Below are 12,268 nucleotides of genomic sequence, written 5' to 3' on the forward strand. Positions count from 1 at the left end.
TACCAGGAGACTCACATGTTCTTTCAATTCCGTGTCGTCCTCTTTCGTGAAGCATGCAAAAATGTGTACATCAATATAATTTATCACTGGCTGCCCCATACTTAACTTGTCGAAACCATGATATTACGTTATCTAAATTTTGTCAAAGGGCTTCGTGCAATATCAGACAATTATTCCCAATATGACGCACAATTTCAAAAGCCAATCACAACAATTTCACACGCACTTTCTATTCCAAATAGTCTGCATTTGTCAATATCTTAAATGAGAAAGGAGACAACAGTAGATTTCAGAAAGATAGGATCTGAGCAATACATTTGCTCTCATTTAATCACAGTCACAGAGGAGTATCATAACGAAGCTGTTTAGCGGTATTCGGTAACAAAAGCTCTTAAAGAAAATTACTTTTTGGCTGATTGGTACAAACTAACAGTTAAAAACAAATTTTGTGATTTTATGTTATAGAAAGTTATGTTGATGTGATTATTTAATAATATTGTGATCGGGTTTTTCTTTTTGTTTTGCTCTTCAAGAACCACACCCGTTCATATTTCTCGGTGATTACTTGTCATTATTTTATCAAAACATTAAACCAATCCTCTCAACGCCTGAAAGCTGCTCATAACCAGCCAGGGTGGAAGAAATGCGCCTTTGTATATAAAACAAAAAAGTGACTGTATCGATTATCAATTTTTTAGCAATTTCAAGATCGTCCATACCGCAATAATGGTTAATATTCAATTATGTCATGCAAAATTTAAAACAAGTACAAAGAATTAACGTTATCTGGTACCAATTAAAAAAACCCAACAAAGCCCAGAGTTTTTATTTAAAAAGGTTTAAGCACAGAAATCATGTGTTATTTAAAGCTGCGTTCCCGTGCTCTTCAACAAAAACAGGCCTAATAAAATGTTCAACTGTTTTACTTCACCCAACAAAAAATCTGGATCTTTTTGGTTCCCCTTTTTTTTTGGGACATTTACAATCCTCTGGAAAATACTGTTAATATTTTGCGAGCAGACTGCCTCCCGATCCATGCATTATCGATACTAATTGTGGGGCGGGAACCAGTTTACCCCCACGAGATTGGGAAATATTGCCTGGCTGGCCATAATTCAAAATTGTATAGTAATAGTTAATTATCTAAAACACGGGCCGATTTTTTTTTCGGTCGATGTCCTATTCAAAAGTGCATACTTTTGGTATACCCTTGAAAAATAGCAATTGAGAAGGGAATCTATTTTTGGGGATGAAACTCGAAAACAGCACGAGGAATACATCTTTAACATAGACACAGACTAGCAAACATTCAAAATACACATGGCTGTATGCTTATTTTAGCAATTCTGCACCCGATTTTAGTTTTGTAATTAATGTACTTGTAATGTTGTGTTCACCCATTAAGTTTGGTCAGTCTATCAACTTTAATTCCTGAAGCATTTAAATTGCGGCCGGTCCATCCCTTCGCTTTCGACACAAGAGGAATCCGACTATTATGACCAGGAGGACCCCCAACAAGCATCCGATCACGATACCGACGATAGCACCGGTACTCAGGCCGCCGGACGGAGGTTTCGTGGTGCTCGGTTTACTAGTTGGCTCGATCCCCTCTGTGAAGATAAAACGAGAAAATCAGTGTTTTTTAATGATGATTTTGAATTGATCCAAGTCTGGTTTGGTTAGAATGCAGCTGTTCCCAAAAGCAAGTGCATGCCAGTCGCCCTGGCGGTAGAGGGCGCTATGAAAAAACTGAACTCAATCCAGTCTTTGGAACCTTTGGCGCCTAAGAAATCCTTGCATCACTCAAAAAATTAGCTTAAATACAGCCTCCTTGCCTCCTGGGGAAATATCCTGGATACATTCCTTAAGCAAACCACAGAGTTCTGGGGCTGTTATATGGGTGTGGCATCCCTATAGTCCTTACAAAAAATAATCTGAAGTTTGTGCTATACATGGTGACCCCCCAAACTGCAACCCCAAAACATTTGCCGGTGGATTTTTATGTTTTGAGTATCAGATTGAAGCTAAGAGCTTTTTCTTTTAAATACTGAAACAATCGTGAAAATGCCCATTATGTAAAATTATTTTTTTTCCAGTATTTTAAAGAAAAAGCTCTCAGCTTTAATCCGATACCCAAAACATTAAAATCCAACGATCCTTTTGTTTGTTAAGGCAAATATTTTAGGGTTGCATTTTTTGGGTCACATGCACCCTATATAGACCTACCTTTTGGTTGACACTTGATATCAACCGCCTCTCCGTCGGTGCACTGGGCCGGAGTAAACACGGGACAGGCCCGGAGCGAGATTTCCCAGCCGGCGCACGAGGACTCAAACTCTAGGCCCGTGATGTTCCCCTCTGCCGATGAAAACGACAGAGCCCCCGGGAAGCCCGCCTCGCGACACGCTACGTCGGCAGACTGGAGATCGAAAGTTTCGGAGCACAGTGTCCTGGCTTCTGATTCACCGGCACGTTGGGCCCTGAGTAAACCTTGATCTGTTTGCCCGTCACCGATGGTGACCGTTAATTCTGGGGGAAAAAAGACAATTAATTTGTAATATTCCGAAGCACAAGTCGGCCAGATTATTCTCAATAACCATGAGAGACATCAAAGTCATGCCTAACTTTTCCTGGTGTAAATGGAACCTGAGAAATGTTATTTCATTCGTTTTGAAATTACTTCATTTGTTGGTTTATTTGCCAGGACTAATACATGTATTATACCAACATTTGAAAGTTACTATTTATTGAAAAGTGCATTGCACAAGGCCTATATTTTGATAAAACAAAATGGCATGCGGTGTATTTGAGTGTCAATATTAATTTTTTTTTTGAAGGCAGCTACTTAATGGTCGAGTTTAACTTTTGAAAATCACGAGGAAAGAAAGTTACGAAAATCGAATGCAATAGGCTGCATATATCTTCCTCAACTCACCGCAATCACAGATGGCCCCTGCCTCCGTTTCGTGGGTGCACGTCGTGTTGGCAGAGGGCGACAGAACGACATGCGTACAATTGATCATGTCTTTTTCCGTCCCGTCGCATACAACATCCGTCAGTTTGATATCCAGAACCCCTGGCCCGTATTTGGACCCCGTGGTCGCCTCTTTGGCGCCACTGGGGCACCCGAGCTGTTTGCACAGGACTGCTGCGTCTGTCTTGTCCCATTTCTCGTCGCAGACGGCGCCCCAGGAGCCTTCAATGAACGCCTCCACGCGGCCCTCGGTGGAGGACGGACCGCCGGTCAGCCGTACCACGCCGTTGTTTGCTGCATATTCTAGAGGTAACCGTAAACACAATAAAACAATCAGTTTAAAGGAAACAAAGAGGGCCTTTACTTCGAGTGCAAATTAATAGCACTCCCATATTACGCACACATTTGAACAAATGAGGGCGCTGCATATGATGCAATTTTGGGATTCATGACGTACGTTCACACGTTGCTTTAAAAAAAGAAAAGAAAACAAATCATGTTGAAAATCTCTAATATTTAGCAAAGCTGTTATTGGATGCCAGAAATGCATCTCCATGGTCTACCCCTAACATGGCTTCGCTACAGCGCCCTCATTCGGTTAAGGGACTTAATCTGAATCCATACCAATGTTACGATTCGCCTAACGACTGAGCGATATTACCTTTGTGCTTCTCCCAGCAAAATAGTCAACTCTTAACTTTGAGGAAGCGGGCAGAAATCAGTCTTACAAGAGAATTCTTACCTCGCCGGTTGTCACACACCACTATCACACTAATAAAGAATCATTCGTAAAGCTTGGCAATTTGTAATTTCAAGTTCACTAATTAGGCACGTCCCATTAGATTGACCGTAAGGACGCGTTTAATTGTTTGATGAATGCTAAAAATACTAAAAAGTATTTGCTGATGGTATAATCTTGATTTTTAATTGAGTCTATCAAATATCAGACATATACTACAACTCATACGAGATGCCTTTTTTTCATATCCATCTGAATAGTTCGACACATTCGGCGACGTGTATTAGACGTGGTTTACTTAGAATCACTGGTGACTACTTCTGATGACTTGAAATGACCAGGGGTTGACTTGTGATGATTTCATGACTGTCACGACTCCTTACCTTGGAAGCCAGCGGGATTCCAGCAGATGACACCGGCGTTGTCTTGGCCCGTACACCCTCCCGACTGACCCAGCTTGCCGTGGACGCAATCCATCAGCCCGGCCTCGTCTCCTCTGCACTCCACCTCATCCAGGAACACATTGGGTGTACTGCCCTCTGTCGGCGGGAAGCGGGCAGTGGACTTGGAGGTGCTTCCAAGGACCTGTTTGCAGACCACGTCGGCGGCGTACACGTTCCAGTCGTCATTGCACACCGTGCCTTTCTCACCGTTAAACTCGATCATGACCATGCCACTGTTGGCATCTCTTCCTCCAGACAGTTCCACATCGCCGTCTATTAACGCAAAAAAGAAGGGGAAAAGTAAAGCATTAGTAGAACAAACATTGTACCGTACTAAGAAGTGGTTAGGTTTGAAGACTTGTGTGGCAGCCGAATCTTGGTCCAAGTAGGCCTATAGTATAGCACGGCAGGTCTGAAATAATGAACTCAATGTTGGATTTCACTTGAGGGAATTAGCCATTGTTTTGAGGGACCGACTGAGAAGCTGTCATGACGCCATGTTGGGGGTACATACCGACTTGATTGCTGGCTTTATGTCGTGCGTTTACATGTTGTCATAATTCAAGTTTACTTCAATTTTCGCATAGAAGTAAAGAGGTGCTTGAACAAAATGCTGTTGTCTGTTTCCATAAAATAGCGTCGTTAAATATAGCGCCCTCATTCACCAAAAGGTGGCCAATTAACCTCAGCCCAACCCTGAAATTCATGTGAAAAGCAACATGTTGTTCTATGTCTCGCGCAGCACAAATTCAGACACGTGTTCCAGTCCACATGTATTGTGTTACATGGAAACTGAAATCTTATCTGTGTTAACTTGTATTAACTAGGCAAGATTTAAACCATTTTTTTTGGTGTGTGGGATACATTTTATAGTTCAATTCATATTACAGAAAACAGAAAGTTTATAGTTCCAAAACAAACAATTATTTGTGAATGTTTTCTAAATGTCTTCTAAATATTAATTTTTATCTCAGAAGACACTTTGTTTCAGTAGTTCAAAAGTCCAAACACCTCCTCATTGAATGGAATGTACAGCATTTGCTTTTGTTGCAATTCTCAGAAACATGTGGATTTGAAGGATGAGTATGTTATGGCAAATATTGTTAAACTGACTTGTTTTACGTTTTGGGCTTGTAGATGCTGGAAAAACCAAGTAAACCAATCATGTTCTTTTAGACTTTGGGGAATTGTCAGGTCAAAGAATCAGTCCTTCACAGGTGTGTAATTACACAGGTGTGTAATTAATTACAAAGCAAATGCGGAATAATAAATCTGAAAAATTAGGAGCAGTTTTTGAATAAAAAAAGTTTTCTCCAACGTTGTTCGGCCGATCAACGTTGGAAAAATACAATGTTTCTTGAAAATGACAGCCCACTCACCAGGAGCCACGATTTTACAGGATGCTATAGACTGTCATTCCCTAACAATCCAGTAAATATCGTGATAATTTGATTGAGCATTTTGTTGTTTGATGTTAAGTTTGCAAATGTTGTATCTTCTCTTTAACATATTTTAATATGCATGCCAGACTAATCAAGAATTTTCCCTAAACTCCAGATTTCACCGTTTTCAACTCAGACTCATGGGTTTTCCCACCTCCGGCAGTAGGACTGGAATAGATTTTTCTGAAAAAAAACCCCACATGATTTATTTGCCCCTTTACACTCTGTAAACAATAATTGTCTGACCTGCATTGACTTTTGGTCACCTTACCCAAACACATGTCTTGAAAATATACAGCGCCCATCATGTACGGTGTGTTTGTTAATCACTCCAAAAGTTGGACTTTTGACATTGAACTGTTATCGTCCCGTGTTATCAGCGCGTCTGCAGCAGCAGCCGCGGCCTGAAGTGGATGCGCGTTAATAACTGGGATATATATTTTTTGACCAAATAATATTTGTGGTTACTAACTAAAACTCCGCCCCTTCCTCGCACACTGGCAAAACGTCCCAAAAATTAATAGTATGTAGAATGGAAGTTAGTTTTATATTAAAGTGTATCTGTATGTTACATTGTGTCCTGCGCATAACACTATAGACCATCATCATGTTGCAGCCATTTGATTTTTTTCCCATTCAAACCAATGTAACCAAAGCGAGGCTGGAAGGAAAAATAGTCTGGGTCCTTTTTGCACAAAAAAATTATCATTCAGTACTGTTATTGGATACAGCGGGGAACATGACTAAAATGGTTGCAGCATGATAAAGGTCTATTGCCTTGTAGTATAGCGCCCTCAAATAGTCAAATACATATATCTGAAAGGTTGTGCAGATATCCGGCCTCCAGCACTGGTTCTACGGGGCGGGCGATATTGAATAAGTTTCCAATATTTTATCGACTTTTTAAACCAAATTAAAACATTTGTGTATGAAATAAAATCTGTAAACTATGATTTGCAACTTACTTGAAAAACAGTTTCGAATGATAAAGGACAAGTCGTGGTTTGCATTAAAGGGAATTTACAACATTTGTCCTTGCGGCAATTTTCAGTAATCAATGTATTTGGGGGATAAGAATGTTATAGCAAATATTGTTAAACTGACTTGTCTGGTTCCTTGACCCAACTTAAGATGAAACGTACGGAGCAGTTTGTCAACTTTGGGGAAATGTAAGGTCAGAGAATCAGTCCGGCAGGCTTGTACCCCTTCACAGATGTGTAATAAATTGCCAAGAAAATGCGGAAAAACTAATTATGAAAAAAATGAGAGCAGTTTTAATACCATTCTTCTTGAAAATGTCAACACACCAGGAGCCACGATTTTACAGGGTGGTTTACAATGTCATTCCCTAACCGTCACGTAAGATATTTCGTGATAATTTGATCATTTCGTTTTTTGATGTTTGCAAATGTCGTATCTTCCCTTTATTAAATAGTGTCATAATGGGTGACTGCTCTATTTATGTTCCGACACCCAAATGCTCCGACACCCCAATGTTGGGACAACCAGCAGCACATGAGATTGTGTTACTCTCGGGTTACGGTTATAGGATTACTTAGGTAAGGGTTAGGGTTATTAATATGAACAGTCGGTATATAGGTGTGTAACCGTCATATGGCCTTTGTAGAGAGCTGAAGGCTCAACGTCAATATTATGTGAATCTTGGGTGAAAAAAATAGTGACCCTCGAATTGTGATCCTGGTTTTGGAAAAAAAAAACATGCACGAGCGATGAAGAAAGGTTCACAAGCAAACAAATTAAACAGGTCTTTTGTAATCCGACAAATTGTTGTATTTTGTCGCGCGGATAATATCCTTTTCAGGTGAACAAGTTAAATTAAAGTTAAATTTGAACCTTTAGGGAAGTCCTGTTTTTCTTGTCGGTGCACCATAGCACTTGATGCTAATCACTACACAGCTTTACAACACAGCAATGTGACTTGTGTTTTACCCAAGACCACAGACACTACAAGTACAATCCGATTAATTCAGACCATTAATTATTTGCTTAGTAACAATAATACACTTACCTGCAGCCCAGGCAATCCCAAGCAGGGAAAATACAATTAAAACTTGGTGAATCATTCTGACTTACAGTCTTTAATTATACGATTAGTATACGAAAGGGTTGAAGACGGTTACTATAGTCGTTATGCCATGCACACTTTGCCGCCAAAATTGAGGACGTCGTTTGTTGGCTGACCGCGTTTCGCAATGTCTACATTATTTATCAAAGTCCACAACTGAAAAGAAAGGTCGCTTGTTCCAAGTCGACACGAATGCAAATAGTATTACAGCACGTGGCAAACAAGGTCATCACCGGAAAAAATCAAATAAACTTGTTTTCGAGTTTTAAAGTTCTGTTCTCGTTTCAATGAGTATTATTCATTGGTATTTAAGAGGCCCTGAATGAAAACATACATGAAATCAAAAATTATATTAGGCCTAATTGTTATAGCAGAAAAATGTTCCTTGGAAATAAAAGTGATGTTATTTATGTTTGTAATAATTATTTTAACTTTGAAGAAACGGATTATTATTTTGTCATATAATGTGGTTGATCATAGAGCTGAATCGCTGAGTCCTTTTGTCTCTACAAAGTGGTAAATACCCCCGGTAACCTTTCCAATTATTGGAAATTCCTACTGGACATGAGGGCGCTGTTGTCTAACAAGGGCACCGCCATGTGTTATTCGCTCGTACCCCCCGCCCTGCAACAGGGCGCTGGGAAGGGCTGATGAGCTTCACAGAATCTTGTGAAGGAAGTGGAGATAGCATTCTGGGTAATGTATCATGACCTATGTATAACGCATCTGGTTGCAGCTGTTTAAGACCGCGGTTAGCCAATGCGCGCAAATGCTATCGAACTAAGTTTGCCATAGAAATGCATACACGCCATACCGGATGTGATTTCCTTTTTCATTGCGGACCATGTGGACAAGGGCTGAGCGTCGAATAATATGCATTTCGACCCTTCGTGAATTCGAAACGGAGGCCTGATCAACTGACAGGAGTTGACAATTTACAAAATAGATAAGTTCTACAGATTAGTTCCTTCATTATTATGCTTTCAACGAAAAAAGGGCATTTATGAACTGGAATAAAGGAGCGATGAATGACTCGGTCTTAACGGCCGTTTCAAACCTTGCAGGTTCGTGACCGTGATGACTTGCAGTCAGGTCACAGGTCACGCAAAATCTATCCAATCAGAGCGTGGATTTGTCAGCCCTTCCCAGCGTCCTGTTTGCAGGGCGGGGCACGAGCGAACATGTGTTACTGCATGGGATAATTGGAGATCAATTGAGGGCGCTGTACATGCCAGCAATCGTCGCCACTGCACAGTTGGCCAGAATGCAGTCAAAGTGTGCCAAAATTAAATACTCAATAAAAAAGCTTGATGAAGTTGAAATTAGAGGTACCTAAGGGGTTTGCAGACCCTTAGATTTCAATCGCAGTATTTTCAAATCTGTATGACGTCATCAAAATACTGTTTTCTGATTGGAAGATGCAAATTCTCTTTGAAATACCTAGACAGATTCGTATTCCATTGATTCTTGAAACGTTTAGGGGGCTTCTGGACCGAAGAAATCCAATGGAAGCATTATTAAATTGATATGACGTCATCAAAATACTGTGTTTAGATTGGTTGAGCCATTTTCCCTTTCAAAACATAGGAATATTCATATAGAGTGATTTTGATACCTTTATTGGGTTTACAGACACATAAAGAGCAATGAATGCATTTTTAAGTCTGTATGACGTCATTAAAATAGTGTTTCCGATTTGCTAAGGCAAATATTCAATGTAATAACAAGGCAGATTCATACTACATTGACTATTGAATCAATTGGTTGAATCAATTATCCAATCAAAATAGCCGGGTAGATTAAATGTTTAACTGATAGTTGAAAACTTCATTGGTTTGGGGAAACGTATTAGAAAAACTGCACTTTGATTGGCGGATTGAAATTATATTTTAATTCAAACAATGCTTCACGTTAGAGGGATATGAACTCATACAATTTATTGTTGACTAGACATGTTTACAAAAATAAAATTAACCAAAATTGGGTAAGTCTTTTTATTGATTTATTATGATATAACCCCCTCAAAGTTATTTGTGATGTTTCTACTTAGCATGAATAAATATTGCTCAAATTACAAGCAATTTTTTTTTAATTTTAACTTTTACACGTTTTTAAGTTAAGGGTATATACAGTACCACGTATACAGTTTATTAAAAACGACAAACATGGGGCATTTACACGCATAGCAAGTTCTATAAAATATAATTGGCATCAACAAAAAGCTTGGGCTTGGGTAAAAAGGTTGAAATTAAAATCTTGGCAAGAATCCCTGGGAATCCAAACTATCGTGCTAATTTTATCGCAAAATGCATGTTTGATGTTTTATGGTTAAAATTAATGTACTGATCATAATTTCCAAAATGAATACTTTATAACATTTTGAATTTTATTTTCTAATTTGGTTACTAATAGGTAAGAACTGCACGCACTAACAAGTTGACAGCTTTCTCTTTCATAAAGTCATAACGCGTTTTTCAAAGTTGAATTTGATCATTGTTTTTAAGAACAGCATTCGTAGTTTTCCTGTTCACAGGAGTATATGACACCTTACAAAAAATAAAATACGGGTAAAAAAAAGGTTATGTTCTTCCTTAAAAAAAGTTTTAAAAACCGAAATCGCTCCAATTACAAAAGAGTGACTTTTTACTTTTACACGTTTTTATATTAAAAGTAGGCTATATGTACAGTCCATTAAAAAAGGCGAACATGTGCCTTTAAAACGCCTCTTACAGGTTTTGGGGTCAGAAATGTACTGATCATCAATTGCAAAATGTTTATTTTTTTTACATTTTGAATTTTATTTTCTAATTTGTCTACTTCGGTTAATGGGTAACAACTGCATGAAGTAACAAGTTGACTGCTTTCCCTTTCATAAAGTCATAACGCGTTTTTCAAAGTTGCCAAATGTGATCATACTGAGCATCATTCGTACGCTTTCCTGTTCACAGGGGTATATGACACCATACAAATTTACACCAAAAAATGTAATACCGTGAAAAGATATTCTTTAGGATGTTTTCTTCCACAAACAAGTTTTAAAAACTTAATAAATATCGCTCCAACTACAAAAGAGTGACCTTTTACTTTTGCACGTTTATATCGAAAGTATATACATGTACATCAGTACCATGTACAGTTCATAAAAACGGCGAACATGCGGCCTTTAAAACACCTCTTACACGCAGTATAGCAAATTCTAGCAAAAACACTTGGCATCAACGTAAAGCCGATGCTTGGGTGGAAACGTTGAAATTAAAATCATGGCGGGAATCGGCGGGAATCCTAACTATCGCAGCAATTATCAAAAAAAAAATCACTTTTTGGTGTTTTTTGGTCAAATTTACTGATCATAATTTCCAAAATGTACATTTTTTTTACATTTTGAATTTTATTTTCTAATTTGGCTACTAATGGGTAAGAACTGCACACAGTAACAAGTTCACTTCTTTCTCTTTCATTTAAATCAAAACACGTTTTTCAAAGTTGCAACTTTTATCATTTTAAGTGCAGATTTCGCACTTTTTTATGTTCACAGGGGTATGTGACACTAACAAAACTTAAACAAAAATATGGATGGAAAAATATTCTTTAGGATGTTGTCTTCCTCATAAAAGTTTAAAAAGTTGAAAATGTCACATTCACTATTTTTAAATTTTGGCACACTTTGAGGCGATTCTGGCCCACTATGCACTGGTACCAGGCCCGCGACACGGGACTTTCCAGTGACGCTCATTGCCTGTGCCTGGTCTTCTCTGAGCTGGCTCTTGTATTTGGCCCAGCCACAGTCATGATGGCCCGCACCACTTTCCCATGACTCGGCCCCAATATTCGCCTACCTTATGATAACGTATCCCTTGAACCATCTCGTGTCAGTCGGCATAACCACACACATTTTCTTCACCCATGTTCCATTCTGGGTCCACCTAGTTCCCTTTTCACCCCATAGGCATAACCTTGTAAGATGCGCCACAATGTTGCTAGCCAATACAAATCTTTAACATGACAGAGAGACAACAAAGGATGTATTCATTAATACCTAAATATTAAATCTCTCAGTGAAGGTTTAAAGAACTGACTTGAGTACTGCTTTTCTCTGTATAAATTACTTCTTTTTTCTGATCGTAACTTTGCTCAAACGGGGTTCGTTTGTATCGTTTGTAGTCACGGCCATTCTTCATGTTCTCACTCCTCGTGCCAGGAATATCGACCAGAATCAAAGAGGGCGCCACCTGTCCCCATTAACCTCATTGATTCTCGCTTATCTCGTCCAGCACACGCACTCTGTCACAGCCACAAGACACTGATCGATCGCTGCGACTTGATCGCAATTAAAAAGGGAGAAAATCTGTGTGCATTTTTGGATCTGTTAAGCACAGAAATTGGATCATGTTAGCAACTTATTATCTCTCCAATGCCTGTAATTGGTTCTCAGCTGGTGAGGGTTTTCGGGATGAAACTCGAAAATAGCACGAGGAATACATCTTAAACATAGACACAAACACACAGGTTGTTTATGGTGTAAATAGATGATTTTCTATTGTTCCTCTTCCCTTTTCCTTTGTTTATACTGTAACTTTTTTTTGC

At 39.0% G+C, this 12,268-nt stretch overlaps 1 protein-coding gene across 1 annotated transcript; it reads right to left on the reverse strand.

Moving 5' to 3' along the window:
* Positions 1-287: 287 nt before the first annotated feature.
* On the reverse strand, positions 288-7,803 carry LOC119738366 (scavenger receptor cysteine-rich domain superfamily protein-like). Its single transcript, XM_038213236.1, has 5 exons — positions 7,628-7,803; positions 4,097-4,429; positions 2,936-3,277; positions 2,227-2,529; positions 288-1,610 (listed from the first exon to the last, which is right to left on the reverse strand). The coding sequence occupies exons 1-5, from the start codon at positions 7,680-7,682 to the stop codon at positions 1,441-1,443; spliced, it is 1,203 nt and encodes a 400-aa protein (XP_038069164.1). The 5' UTR covers positions 7,683-7,803; the 3' UTR covers positions 288-1,440.
* Positions 7,804-12,268: the final 4,465 nt, after the last annotated feature.

Source organism: Patiria miniata, unplaced genomic scaffold, assembly GCF_015706575.1.
Source record: "Patiria miniata isolate m_02_andy unplaced genomic scaffold, ASM1570657v1 HiC_scaffold_3, whole genome shotgun sequence".
Lineage (NCBI taxonomy): Eukaryota > Metazoa > Echinodermata > Asteroidea > Valvatida > Asterinidae > Patiria > Patiria miniata.

Excerpts from the sequence above, each read along its gene's own strand:
- LOC119738366 (XM_038213236.1), bottom strand. The coding sequence starts at position 7,682 with ATGATTCACCAAGTTTTAATTGTATTTTCCCTGCTTGGGATTGCCTGG. Across the intron at positions 2,530-2,935 it reads AGGGGCCATCTGTGATTGCG|AATTAACGGTCACCATCGGT; the intron begins GTGAGTTGAGGA and ends TTTTTCCCCCAG. Across the intron at positions 1,611-2,226 it reads TATCAAGTGTCAACCAAAAG|AGGGGATCGAGCCAACTAGT; the intron begins GTAGGTCTATAT and ends TTATCTTCACAG.